Raw genomic sequence first — 15462 nt, forward strand, 5'->3', positions numbered from 1 at the left:
TTCCAAAAAAAATAAATTAAATGATATGGCGTCGCGGCCACATCTTTCAAGTACATTCATTTTCTGAGAGGAAATGATAGCCTGTCAGGACTCTCAGCCACCGCTGCATTTAAAAAGAGAGTGTACAAAAGGCAGAACCAGTTTTTAAAAAAGGCATGAAGAGAGCAGGTCTTCATTTTCTAAATCCAAACAGAGCCAAAGTACACACCCTGTGTGTGCTGTGAAAGCTGTAATCTATTTCTTTCAAAATGTGAAGTGGTTTTCAAACATCGGAAGAAGTGTGTGCTTCTTATGACTGGTACATGTAACACGTCGTGATTCATGCAAATGAAGTGTTAACATGACCTGGATGTTAACGGTGTTTGACAGAATCCATATTTAATCACATGTAGATGAAAACGAGAGAATTAACAGTTTAGCTGTGATGAATGTCTTCTACCATGTTTTGACATCGCATTTGTACTTTTTCATAGCATTTCTAAATTGTAAAAAGTATCTTACTCAATAGGCTAAATGATCTTCTTCTTCCACCGCTGAACAGACTGGTCTTTAACTATATAAACCTCCAGAAAAGATTGACATCAACCACAAAATGACCAAAACCCCAAACAGTGTGCTGAGTAAGGTAGCAGACAAAGAACACCTGAAAGAAACATAGACGTAATCTGTGCTGCCTCCAGACCTCTGGAGACTTCAGTCACATTCCCTTCATCTTACAGTTTTACCACCAGCAGCCCGGATGGGACTGATCCCAAACCAAACCCCAGAGGAATTCACATCTAGGCCAGCATGAAGCCACAGTTTGGTCCAGACTTGTTTCTTCTCCATGGGTGCCTGGCACCACTTGGGAAATCCTTGTTTGGTTTAAGAGAGTGGCACTCCACCCGTGCCTCATTGGGGTTGAGGACACAACCGCAAGAATTACACCCTATATGAATGTTTGTCACCCAGTGGCGTCTTTAAGAACCAACGTGCACCCGCTGCACCCTGACCGAGCGAGAATAGACCTGAGCTGTCAGTCATGCATTACCCTGAGAAGCCCATAATGATAACCTTCAAAATCTATTTGGCTTTCTGTGAGAAGAGTGATGGCTCGGACAGAAAACAGAAACTGTGGCTGAAAAAGAAAAAAGAAAAAAGAAAAGGGAAAAACCTCCCTGACTGTTGTAGGTGATTTTCTAGATTTCTTTTTCTGTTCTTTTCTTTCACTCCTTTTCTCTCACATACCACAAAGTCAAAGAATGTGTGATGCGGTTTTCAGGGCATATCGCCAAACGTACTATAGTATATAATCTAAAAGCTGAAAATAAACGTATAAACACACATAAATCATTTTGTGACACATTGAATTAAAGGATTATACCAAAATTGTATTCTCTTGTGAATTCAATAAAAAGAATGTTGTTTTAAATGCCACATATTGTTTGGGTAGTTTAATTTAGTTTTTTCATCCACTTGTTCTGTATGGCAATCAATGGGCAGACTCCTGAATTTTGCATGTAATTAATTGAAGAGTGCATTTATTTTGGTGAACAACGTTTTGTGTTAGTGTAGGCCAAGATCAAGACCAAAAATAAGCCAAGATCCTTTATTTTGATTGGCAACAAATATAAGGAATAACATGTTCTTCTGTCTCTGAAATACATTTTGATTTTCCACCATCTACCATGTGTGTGGCACTCAGCCTCGAGCCCATAACTCCCGACTGACTGACTCACAGGTAAGAAACACAGATTTGTTTTATTTTATGAATAATTTATTTTGGGGTCACTGATGTTTGAACCAACAAATAAATCAAAATGACTGAATAATGTATTTACTGGAATCACTTTCAGGTACGATGTTAAAAACATTTGGTGATCCAGTGAGTATTTCAGTGTATCAGCAGCATGTTACATCCACTAAACTTTTTTGTGCAGCCACATTAATCACATCAAAGGAGTTTTTCAGCAAGCGCTGATTTAGTTCACTGTTGTTTTCCCAAAACTCGTGAACAACAATGGAAGTCTGAAGAAAAACACTGTTAAAAAAGTTGTTTGAACTGATAAAAGAAGGTGTCCCGCTGCCTTTGAGGAGTTAAGTTGAGATACATTTAAATGTATTTAAAACAAAAATACAAAAGTACCAACTTTTATTTTAGTTGTTTTGTCAACAAAAAAACAAACTATTCATTGATGGCCAAACTGGGATGCAAACCATAGTCCTACTAGATGCATGGTGACAGTGGTAACCACTCCTGTAGCTACTTCATATTGGCTAATGTATTTCAATTCTATTTATATTTGGGTCAACATATACGGTACCTTGCTTTTGATGTCTTGTGTGAAGCACTTTGAATTGTCGTGTTGTTGAAAAATGTTCTATAAATAAACGTGCCTTTCCTTCTTTTGAATCCATTCATTTGAATATTTTTTGGTAGTTGGAAGGATTTACATTAGTTATGATAAAGTAAATAAATTATTGAGTTATCACAACATTTGCACTAACATTTGAATTTTAAGTTACCATAGCCCCTTGTTTTTGCAGTGTAATCACATTAGGGATACATGTAAAGAAATAGTAAGTAAGATCATCCATCCATCCATTATTTATACCGCTTTTTCTGTTGATTTATTGATTTTGTTATATCCGATAACGATAACGATATAGAAAACTGTTATCCTCATCAATTGAAATACGGCAACATGATTCAAATCAAACTTTATTGGCACACTATAAGGACACGTATCTAGAGTTTAAAACAATGATTTTCTTAACTTTTGCTGAACAAAGGCAACTGTGGTCGTTGTGGTATATAAAGGTTAGATACATCATAATTAAGAGACAATATGACCTGCCAGGAGTAGTGATTTGGTGGTGAAAATAAAAGTGTGTTTATATATGATTTATTGCATAGCAATTCAGCTTTCCTTGTTTCCCTGTTTCAACATTTGCAATCCAACTTAAAGTCCTTATGTCCATGCAGAAAGATGTTATGCAATATGGTTTAAAACCCATAATAGTTTGAATATAAATTGTAGAAATATACTGTTATAATTACTAGTCCTTGTTTGACAACAATCACTACTCTAATTTAAAGAGACATGCACTTACTCCCTCGCTCTCTGAACCCATCTGCTTCATCCTGTACTTTGATGTGTGTCCTCGAGATTAGACAGAGCTCTGAAGTAAGACTCTTTGATTGAAGAAATTATTTACAGCTCACACAAAAAGAGGCATGTAACCGCCCACAGCCACGCTCCCATCTGAAGGGGCATCGAGAGGAAATCCGTGGGCTGTTTGCCACAAACAGATACAGGATAAAGGAGTGGGAGAGGATGTGAGAGTCACAATTTATTTATCCTTTTTCGGTAAATCTGGTATCTTTACTGGCATTATGACGAGCACAAAGCCATGTGGTTTCTCGATACAGTGCTAGTGGGCTTTGTTTTCCTCCACATTCTCATATGTCAAGTCAAATCACTTGATTTCTGTAAATGATTCACTTGTTGAACGCCCACACAACTGATGCCAAAACTCGGCACCCCATGAATGTGTTCAGCTGACTAAACCTTGTGATGTTCGAGTGAAAAGAGCTGTTTGATGCTTTTTTTTAAGAGTCCTGCAGACAGAGGATAAAAGTCAAATTCTAAAATAAACCTAAAGGCAAAAGCAGGCCTACATCTTTTTTCAAGAATTAAACCCTTAGTGTGTTCTGGTCAACAGCTGTCTGTGTATGGCACAATAGCAGTCAGCTGGTTTCGAGAACTTTTATTGTTAGCAGGAAAGGCCTCCTCAGACCAGTTCCCAACCTCTTTTTCCTTGCAGACCCCCCCCCCCCCCCGTTATAAACGTTATATAACGGGGGGGGGGGGGTTATAAACTTCTCTACCTTCATTACCTTACCTGCTCTTTTGTCAAGCGTGTTGAGATGACATTTGTTGTGAATTGGCACTATACAAATAAAGATTTAAGGATTGAACACAGTCACATTCCTCACAGTCTGAAATTAAAATCAAATTCACTTAAAATACACTGACTGATGTTAATAATCATCCTCATCATTATCCTCATATCATCCTCATCAACTTCATATAATCGATATCATCATGCATTATAATTGTATTGTCATCATCATCACCATCCTCATCATCATCATCATCATCATCATCATCATCATCATCATCATCATCATCATCATCATCATCACCATCCTCATGTTTTAGTCTTGTTCCACAGTCACAGAGATCTTCCCTGGTTCAATCTTCAGGGGGAGTTGATCCACAGTTGAACTCATCGGAAACATCACCCCGGTGAAAGTGTGTGTGGGTGTGTATGTGTGTGTTATTATCAGGGTCAGAGAAGGACAGCTTTCCTCTGTCATAGTCCAGATTGACTCTGATCCTCTGTGGCTTCTTCTTCACCGAAAGAACAGTCTGTGGATGTGATGGGGAGAATGCTTTGTGTACGCCATCATGGAACCATACTGTCCATATTCCAGACAGTTCAATTTTTAGACTCAGTAATATTTGGTAAAAAGAAAGGAGACTGTGGGATGAATAATTACTGCATTTCAAACACTGTAAAAACGTGGAGGAGGATTGTTAAGATATTAAACATACCAGAAAATGAAATGATTTATTTGAATGAAATTGCTAGAGATCCAGAATTTAAGACAAACTCAACAGATACTGTGTTCAATTCATGGGCTAAAAAAGGATTAGTCAGATTCTGGCAAATGTTTTCTAAAAATGAAATAGATTCCTTTGAAAATATCTCCAAACATTATGAAATACCTAAATATCAATTTTATTGATATTTGCAAATAAGAAGTTATCTATACAGTGAGCAAATAATAGACATGCAAAATATTCATCCCCTGTAAAAATATATCGTGAAAAATCATAATGCTAGTTCCAAACATACTATGGGTAAAGTGTATAAAATCTTACATGTGGAAGATGACTCACATAACGTAAAGATAAAATGGGAAGAAGAGCTGGGAACACAAATAACTGATGAAGACTGGAAACAGATGTTTAATGAAATACATACAACAACCAGTTCCTTGTTCTGGAGAGAATTTACTTGGAAAATAAATATGAGGTACTTCCTGACACCTGGAATCATTTCCAAATATAAAAGATGTGCAAGCTCACAGTGCTGGAGAAACTGTGGTGAAAGTAATGCAAATCATTTACATATATTCTATTCATGCAATCTATTGAATTACTTTTGGTTAGAAGTTTTTAAGTTTGTTGAAGAGATTTTCAACAAACCGTTATATTTAAAAGCAGAGCACATCATACTTGGAAAACCTCCAGTAGGTCTTGGAAAAGACGAACACTATTTATTTAGAATACTCAGAATTACAGCAATGAAGCAAATAACAAAAGGCTGGGAAAAAACTAAAACCCCAGATTTGATCAAATGGAAAATTATGATTCAAGAAGTAAAATGTATGGAAGAAGGAACTCACAGAATAAGGAACATGGAAGACCTGTTTAAAAAGAGATGGACTTTAAATGAAGGAAAATTATAATCATCATCAACATACTAGAAATAAAGCCTGTCCTCTCTCTTCTTAGAAAAGGATCATTAAAGATCTGACCACCCCACTTGTGCTTAAGTATGTAAATGAATTGGTTGATTTGTTAATTTAAAAAAGGGATATTGACAAGATCCTAAGTTTGGCCATGTAAAAAGAAAAAAAATACATTGCATACAAATTTGCATACGTATAATTTCTTATTAAGGAAATACCTTGTGGGAAGGAGCATACAAGTCAATATTAATATAAATGTGTAATTATATGCAGGTTTGAAAATGAAATGTATGTGCACATTTGTGTGACAATACCCATGAAATATTTAAATTAATCCAATTTAGAAATGTGGAAGCCTCAATTTGCATTGAACATAGGGGCTATATCCCTCCCCTTATCCTTTTGTTTGTTTGTTTTTGTCTGTTTGTTTTCTATTTTCTTTTTTCTTTATTTATATTCATTTTTTTTCTCTCTCTTATTTCATTGTTTTGATGTGTATGTATGTCTGTGTATTCATTTCTAAAGATGTTGCTGCTTCTTTTTTGATTCATTCAACATCTTATGTTGAAAACATGTTCATTAAAATGAAATGACCATATGAATGAAGCAACTATTTGAAAAAAAAATAAAACAAAGTATAAAAAAAATAAAAATAAATTAAAATCAAATTCACTTAAAATACACCGACTGATGTTAATAATCATCCTCATCATTATCCTCATATCATTGTCATCAACATCATATAATCTTCATCATTATCATCATTTCATCATCATTATATACATCAATATCATCATGCATTATAATTGTATTGTCATCATCATCATCGTCATTTTCATCATCATCATCATCATCATCATCATCACCATCCTCATGTTTTAGTCTTGTTCCACAGTCACAGAGATCTTCCCTGGTTCAATCTTCAGGGGGAGTTGATCCACAGTTGAACTCATCGGAAACATCACCCCGGTGAAAGTGTGTGTGTGGGTGTGTATGTGTGTGTTATTATCAGGGTCAGAGAAGGACAGCTTTCCTCTGTCATAGTCCAGATTGACTCTGATCCTCTGTGGCTTCTTCTTCACCGAAAGAACAGTCTGTGGATGTGATGGGGAGAATGCTTTGTGTACGCCATCATGGAACCATACTGTCCATATTCCAGACTGTATGACTCCCTTCCTCTGTGACTCTGCTATCACACCCAGTCCCCAACAACGGTTGCCTCCAACCTTGACGTCCCAGCTGTGAGTTCCTGAGCTAAAGCCCTCAGAGCCCAGGACAGCGTAGAGGGAGTGGTTAAATCTCTCTGGATTATCAGGAAGCGTTCCTTCTCCTCCTCTCACACAGCTCAGATCATCAGACAGGATACAGTTTGGATGAGATGTGTTTGGGTCCAGAATGACAGGGGTGTAGGAGACCTTGTCCTTCATTTTCATCCATATGTTGAAGCTCAGGTTGCCCAGGTGTTTGGCCTGGTCTATCAGAGCTCCTGGGGGCAGCTGTGGAACCTCCAGCAGGGGGTGCTGCTGAACTCTTTCAACTGCAGCCTTGTAGTTTTTCAGGAATGAGATGTTCTCAGCTGTCAGCTCGTCTTCTGTGGCTCTGATTGTGTGTGAAAGAGCTGCTATCTCTGTGCTAAGAGCCTCCATCTCCTCCTTCATCCTCTGACTCTTCTGCTTCTCTTCCTCCCTCAGTGCACTCAGCCTGGCCTCCTCTTCTTCCTCCAGAAACTGGTGAAGCATCTTAAACTGCTCCTTAATCTGCCTCTCTGTGTGCCGGGTCTGGACCTGAATGTGTTCTGCTGTTTGATCAAACATCACTTTAGCTTCTTTAAAAACCTTCAACTTCTCCGTTGCGGGCTCCAGAGTTTCCTGAAGTTTTTCTTTGCGTCGACGAGCAGCTTCTTCAGTGGGTCTGAATCTGTGATTGGAGTGTTTTTCTGAATCTCTGCAAACGAGACACACCGACTCCTGATGGTCCAGACAGAAGAGTTTGAGTTTCTCAAAGTGCAGACTGCAGAGATCCTCTGAAGCTCTCTGATCTCTATCCTGCAGAAAACTCTCACACAGATTCTTTAAAGCAAAGTTAGGAGGTAGGAGCTCCTTTAAATGGATTGTCTTACAAACTGGGCACTCCTGGTTCACCTTCTCCTTCCAGCAGCCCTGCACACACTCTCTACAGAAGCTGTGGCTGCAGGACAGGATGACCGGATCTTTAAAGATGTCAAGGCAGACCGAGCAGCACAGATCTTCCTCTAACTTGGACGCCATTTTATCTCAGAGTGAAGCTAAAGATGCAGCAGAAAAACAGGAAGTCTCTACCCAGCCCAGAAAATTACTTTCACTCTGATTCTTTTTCTTTTAAACTCAGTATCAGGTTGAAGTGGTCGTATTCCGAGTATCCCAGTTTAACAAGTACTCCCAGTATTCATTCAATTTCCACTCAGGGATTAATAAAGTCTCCTTATCGTCGTCTCTTCCCTCCTCCACCTGTCCTCTCTCGGTGGAAGTCGTGCTGGTTTTTGTCTGCGTCTTGTGTGTCTGTCAGTGGGCGTATCTCTTCTGAGTGAGGCAGAATAACATCCTGTTTCCTGGTTTGTTTCAGGTGAAACATGTAAGGGGGCAGAGCTTCTTCACTTAAAAAACACCCACAGAAAACAGTCAAATTTTCTGGAATCTCTAAGAAAAACATATTTTGTATTAGTTACACTACATCCCTGTCTGGAGCTCTTATACTGCTTGAAGATCTCAGTAAGATCTTCAGAAACAGTTTGTATTTCATAGTTTGAGTGAACAACCAAAACAGAGAAAATATGATGGCGTGATAGATGAAGAGAATTTGGCAATGTGGCATCATGCCACTTTAGATGTTGCTCATGGCCTATTCTTACTGTAAGTCGATGGCATGTCACTGGGGGGGGTCAGGGTAATGTGCCACTCGTCTGTCCCAACAGTGGCCCATCTTCCACCACCATGATGCATTATGTAGATTACTACCAGCGCTCATGCTTTATGTCAATCAATCAATCAATCATTATTTGTATAGCGACAATTCATCGCAAGTATCTCGAGACGTTTTGCAAAAGAGCATATGGGATAATATGCAGGAAGGATTTCTCCTTTCTAATCCTCGCATTCCTGTAGTCCACACTTCTTTGCCGCTGAGGTGGAGGTCGGAGCAGGCCGTGTGTGAGTGAGGACGGCGGTGGTTGTGGGATGACACAGTCCGATGGTGGTGGCTGGACGTCAGGGATTGCCGGTTGGTAGTATTGCCAGCTCATCTCGCTGAAAGGCCGGGGGAGCTTCATTTTTTCATGACTGACAATGTAGGTGCAAGTGATGTGTTATCAAAGTAATGTATGCTACTCTTGATACTATTCTCTTTGCATGTTTTTCATCTGTGTTGAAATCTGGATCCTGAAGTTTTATTCAGTTTCACAGCCATCACTGATCAAACTGGGCTCATGTGTGCCTTCATTTTTCACGTTGTGTACTTCCCTGTCTTTGACATCAAGTACATATAAAAAAGTCAGGACAACCAGTAACTGGGTAAATGTCAAGGTCGGACAGTGTGGACTGAAGCAGCCGTGTCTCAGAATGTTTTGACACTCAGTCCAACTGAGGGGGCGTGGTCTGGTGGAAAAGTGACTTATCAGCTGACATAAGTTTACATTAGAGGGAATAGAAAGTGATTTCAATAGTTTAAAAAGTTATTCTTGGATGGGAGTTAGGGATTACATGTGCTCTTGTATGGACCATTTCCTTTCCTTATATAGTCCTCATGTCTCCTCAAGGCCCTTAAAACATCTCTCCCTCACTTTTCTGGACCTTCAGCCACCATCAGAGCAGTACAGAATCTGATTTAATCACGTATATGTCTTCACTGTTTACGTCTATGTGTCTAAGGTGAAAGTGATGTGAGCTCTAACATCATTAGAAACAGAGAGGTGAAGACAGACAGCTGAGTTTTTCCACAGTGTAGATTAGTGGAGAGTTTCTGCAGTAATGTCTCCGCTGACTGCGCTGAGAGCGGACAGCTGTTAATGTTTTAATCACCATCGATGGACGGCAGATCTTTTCCCCAAACTTCCACTCCCTCCACCCCATAACATGTGCATAGTGGAGTGTGTGTTCATTTAATGTATTCCTTTTTTTTACTCGGAAGGGGGTGCAGTAAATCGATCACATGAAAACTTTGTAGTTGTAGGCGCGAGGACCTGATTCTGTCATTTTGAGTTTGGATAGAAACCGAACAGCTTCATCAAATAGTCAAAGTCAAACTTAATGCATTATTCTCTCTGGATTTTAAACGAACGGAGTCGTGCTTTTCCAGCGTTAAAGAATACGTTATCTCACCAGTCGAGATAGGACTAGTGTCCCATTTCACATCAGTGACACAGAGTTTAGCTAATCAGACAATCACAACTTCACTCTCTGGCAGGAAACTGTGCGGCAGCAGAGGGAGTGATGTATTCAAGATTTTTAATCATTGTAAAAGCAGCGGGTCTGCCAAAGAAAATATTGTCTTGGGGACCTTCACGTCTAAGAGTCACAAGAAGAGGAAATTAAGTGTGAGGCACACAGTTTATCTTTATCAAATGATGCTGGACGATGCTATTTTTGGATGATGAGGCTTTAATATTTGAACGAACTTCTGACTGCTCTGTGTGCCTGTAACAACCCAATGTGTGATGCTGCAGTTGAGCCTTACAATTAACATTTAATTCAACGTGTGATGGTATTAAATGCAGTATTTCTTAAGCAGTTTAAGTGCTCATGTAACAAAACCAGTTGTTAGGATCTGCAAATGTTAAATTCAGCAACAGAATTTGCTTTTTAATTTGTAGATTCCACTTTCAAGAAAACATCATGTTTCCGCTCAGGGATATCATCAGGGAGCTTTAAACACTCAGCTACAAGTTGCACGGCAGCATTTATAACGTTCATTATTTCCACACAGGTGGCAGCAATCAATGGGCTCTGAATCAATTAGTCAACAAGATGCATCAGGTGCAGTGAAAACCAACTCCATCAGGAAGGATCATTTGTACATTCTCTCATAATCTTGTTAAATATGCAACCGAGGTGCCTCATTGATAAATTGATTTTGTGCAATGGTTGTTACTTTTTCATGTGCGGTCAGACATTAAACGTGCAGAATAGCTGCAAGTACTGAAACAATATGCAATTATTTTCTGCTGGTTTTTCTGATTTAGAGTCCCAGCACCATGTACTTACACCTTAAAAAAAGAATTAGCATTTTTTCCATACATGTTCCTATAGATGCTATCCAAGCAAACGGAAGAGTTTTTCAATAAGAGGGATATTGTCCAGCTAAATGGACTTCATCGATACTTTCCTTTAGAGTCAACTTAATAAATAAAACATTCATATCACAGTCGCCCCCTTCCTAAAATTTGTGAGCCTCAAAGAAGTCTGTTAAATATCATTCCAGTATGAACACTGTCAGTCCACACACACACACACACACACGCACACACACATGCCTCCTTGTTCGCCGTGTGGTGGGCTGTTCTCATGGTGTTGACAGGGGGGGGGAGACAAGGGCCGCCATTGACACGGTCACCCTCCTCCCTGCAGGACCAGATGTTCAGAGTTAGCGGGCAGTTTGAAACATTTTGGGTTTCCCTCTGCTTCCCTCACAGACCAGATGAGATGATGAGGAATTAGGGAAGGCGGATTTAAATATGTATTGTAGGAAGAAGAATTAGGAGTAGTTGTACTTACTCCCTTATATTTCACCATCGGCTGGCCTGGGTATCCTCCGTGTCTTCTTCTTAAGATTTCTCAACTCCAAATAAAGCAGCGTAGAACCTGCATGGTAAAACATACGAGCACTGGATGGGGCCATTTCTGCAGCACATCAGAAAGCGTCACACAAGACTGATCCAAAGTAAGAATATCCCTGGATGTCATCCGTGAGAAAAGAAACAGAGGTGTTTGATTCTCTCTCAGAAACAGGGTCACAGAGCGACACAGAGCAGCTGTAAACAATCTCCTGCGGCCCACTGATGAGTTTCAGATGAATGAGTTAGAGGGGTCATTCCCCAGGTCTGCATGATGCCTTTTTTTTGAAAGATTCACACCCACATCAAATCAGACTGCCATAGGATACAATGGCAAAAAGTACGACACATTTTTGGGAAAAAACACCCAATGGTTTTCGCTCCAAGAGTAAGATAGGAACATCTATATCTGCGTTTGAATAACAGTAAGGTCAGCAGTCTAGATGTCATATCAAGAAACACAGCGACATTTATTCAGCTATGATACTCTGCATCATCAGTTGTTTAAACCTGAACAATCAAGCCTTGCAAGTCGGCACAATAATGTAGTTGTTGGCACTGTCACCACACAGCAAGAGGTTCTGGGTTTGAATCCCTGCAGGGGCTTTCCCTTGTGGCGATCTGCCTTCTGCCCACTGGGGTCTGGACCACACTTTTGAATTTACATTATGGATGGGAAAGTACATAAAACATAACAAGAGAGGACTTCAAGAAAAGACATTGGTGTGGTGGTTAGGACTGCCGCCTCACAGCAAGATAGATCAGACTTTTGAATCCCGGGTGGGGCCTTTCCCTGTGTAGTTTGAATGTCCTGACGTTCTTTCAATGACTTCTGGATTATGCTTTTAGATTTCCATTGGTAACTGGAAATTGATTAAACCTAAACAAGGCATGACAGTGGTGTAGGAGTTAGCACTGACACCTCACAGCAAGCTGGCGTCAGGTTCGAATCTCATCAAGTGCCGTCCAATTTGGAGATGTAATGTTCTGGTTAACTCCCACTGGAGCTGTGGCCATATGGTACATACTATCACAATGTACAGGAAAGTGGATAAACCCTAACGAAGTAGCACTGTGAGGTGGCACATTAGTGTGGTAAGTTCTGGCATTTCAAAGGAAGAGGTTCAGTGTTAAATCTTTAATGTTCTGTCTTTCTCCAATTAAGTCTGGATTGCGCCTTTAAACAAGAGAAAGTGACTGGGTTCAGGGTTTGAATCCCAGCAGGGGCCTTTCCATGTGTAGCTTAAATGGGTTGACCTCCTTCCACTTGAGTTTGAACCATGTTTTTGATTGCCATTATGTATGGGACACTACATAAACCATAACAAGGACACACTAGTTAGTATGGTTAGCACTGATGCCTCACAGCAAGCTGGCACGGGGCTGAAACCCAACAGGGGCTGTCTGCTGGAATGTCCTGGCTACCTCCCATTGGGGTGTGTAGCATACTTTTGAACTTCCACTCTATACTTGAATACTGATAAGCTCTAACAAGCAAGCCCTGTGAGGTGCACGTTAGTTTAGTAGTAAGCACTGATGCATCACAGGAAAATGGCAGAGGATTGAAATCCTGGCAGGGACATTTCCATGTGTAGCTCGGATGGCCTTGTTTCTCTCCCACTGGAGTCTGGACCATGGTTTCCAATTTCCATAATGAACTGGAAATTAAATTTATCTTTACAGACAACACATTTAGGCGGGACAGTGGTTAAGGGTTAAGAGAGAAAGACGGTCTTGGGGTTCGAACCCCACATGGGGGCTTTCCATGTGAGGCAGGAATGACTTGGGGTCTGGACTAATCTTTTGAATTACCAAAATGCACTACAGAATAAAAAGAGCTAAATTGGAATGCATTGCAAGTCAGGTCAGTAGCGTGGAATTTAGTAGCTGCTTGCCGGAAAATTTCTAAAAAATTACAGGTTGACTGCCCCTAAAATCTTCATGAGAAGCACCTCACGGTGGAAGGCTATCCCTGTCGGATAGAAGGTAGGAGGGGGTATCTTAGGGGGGAAGACATGACGTAAAAAGAACGACCTGAAGTGGCGGGCGGAGCAACAGAGTCTTTCTATTGAATGTGTAGTTCAACACATTCATAATATCAATAAAAGAGCGTAGAAGAACCAGCAGAAAGAAAAAAAACATGAGTACAGTGATTTAAGGGAGGGTGTGGGTCTCTGCCCTCTCCACCCTCGAGGGGGGCAGAGGGGTCAGAGAGGGTAGAGAGGGTGCCAGTTGGAAGCGCAGGCTATAATCAAGTCTGAAACTGCACTTTGTATTCTAGACTTTCTTTATCTCCTTCCCCTAGCGTCCCTTAGCATTTTCATGCTAGCTAAGTTTAAAATCCTAGTTCCAACTTAATAGTTTTCATATTAAGGTAAAACAAAAGTAACAGTTTACCAAGCTCTATAAAATGTGATTTGTTCTACCATGACACATTTACTGACCTAATTCTACAAGATAGAGCAGAGTCCATGACAGGAAAAAAACAACCTTTATCTGTGTCGCATTTAGTCAGTGCACTACGCGGTTCACTTAGGGGCATGTGATGTGAAATGTGCCACAACAAAGTCTTTTACTTCTGCTGGCACCAGTTTAACAACCACATTTAAAGTCCCTGTCTGTTACTGAACCAGACTCGACTCTTTAATGTGGGAAGAGTATGGGGGACTAGTGGTTTGTTACCTTGTGTTTTTTATCGTCTTAAATGTCGGTGTCATGTAAACAGACCTTGAACTCATAGAATGGAAACAGATTTCAGGGTGTCATGTGAAGAGAACATGGCAGGATGGGACTGAAGTGCGAAGTGAATAAAACATATTAAAACAAGGATATTAGGACACTTCAGGCAAGTCATCTGTTTTTAAGGGATGGTAATTTAATTGCCAATTGCACTTTGAAATCTTTTTTATGAACCGTTTAAACAACACACACACATATGAGGAGCACAAAATGCAGACAAATTAGTTGAAAAAAAAAGTGGAATAAAGACTTTTAGCAGATGTTTTCCCTCCTTGATGCTCATATGGGGTCTGTATGCACCGAGGTCTGCGTAGCGGCCACGAGAGCCTGCCAACACAAATGATCTTAGTGGAGCAGGTCTGTGAGTTCATATCACACTACTGCTAATCTCATCTTCTCCTCTCTTTTTAACAAGCCTTAAGAAATCCACAAGAATCAAATGGTAAAAAAAAAACGTGTCCAAGTTCTGCTTCCTCAAAGACGGGCAGCTGTGCTTCATCTTGGTAATATGTTTTTATTTTCCACCAGTATTTGATGCTAAGGATAATTGGTACCAGGCTTGATCAATCTGCCCCACACAAGCAATAAATCTGACAACCCCTGGCGCTGTTTTTATTGCCCCCACAGGATGATCGTGTTCGCTGTAGCATCTTCATTGGCAAGAAATTTGAAGTCCTGTCGAAGATATATCAAATTCTTCAGGATAGAGGGCTTTTTAGGACATTTACACCCCCTTTATGTCGAACCCCTTCAAAGCCCTTTGGGCCAATTTCTCTCTGTAACTGTTAATTAAACTATTGTTGTGATATGGTCTTGATACATTATCACTTTAATTTGGAGGGTGTAATGATCAGTTGAACCACTGCAGGCCTTTACAAATTACTGCATTACTCGTGCTTATTTTCCTGATTGAGGCAGTTTATACAGACTTCATTGTAGAGATTGTAAGGCTAGAAACTGAAGGATCCCTGCACAGTGAAGGAACATCTCTCTCCAGAGTTGGAATCCCCCAATGGCCACTAAAACCCCTCATTAGCATGAAATTTGATGTTCAACCCTTTGAAAATGACATCATGTGATCGCATGTGGCCTCTCTTAGCAGCTGAGAGAACTTTACATCTGTTGCTCAATGTTGTAAACAGTCAGGTTTCTGTTGTCTTTGCTCAAATTGAGCATACATTTGGTTTTATGTGTTCGCTGGCGTGTCTTGTCAGGGGAGGCCGTGAAGCATGAACATGCCGGACGCAGCTGGAGACACATTCACACACTCTGACAGACATAAACACACACAGTAATAACCACAAAGCAGACGCAGCTGTGCATTGAAATCAATTATTTCTAATACAGTTTTTTAAACCATTAAATACACAGCTACTAGTAACAACGCTTTGACAAT

At 40.1% G+C, this 15462-nt stretch overlaps 1 protein-coding gene across 1 annotated transcript; it reads right to left on the reverse strand.

Annotated features, from left to right (window-relative positions):
• Positions 1–4962: 4962 nt before the first annotated feature.
• Positions 4963–8126, reverse strand: LOC132983722 (E3 ubiquitin-protein ligase TRIM35-like). Its single transcript, XM_061050158.1, has one exon. The coding sequence runs from the start codon at positions 7789–7791 to the stop codon at positions 6403–6405; it is 1389 nt and encodes a 462-aa protein (XP_060906141.1). The 5' UTR covers positions 7792–8126; the 3' UTR covers positions 4963–6402.
• Positions 8127–15462: the final 7336 nt, after the last annotated feature.

This window comes from Labrus mixtus, chromosome 11, assembly GCF_963584025.1.
Source record: "Labrus mixtus chromosome 11, fLabMix1.1, whole genome shotgun sequence".
In the NCBI taxonomy this organism is placed as follows: Eukaryota; Metazoa; Chordata; class Actinopteri; order Labriformes; family Labridae; genus Labrus; species Labrus mixtus.

Bases quoted from the DNA above. Each gene is read 5' to 3' on its own strand.
- LOC132983722 (XM_061050158.1), bottom strand. From the start codon at position 7,791: ATGGCGTCCAAGTTAGAGGAAGATCTGTGCTGCTCGGTCTGCCTTGAC.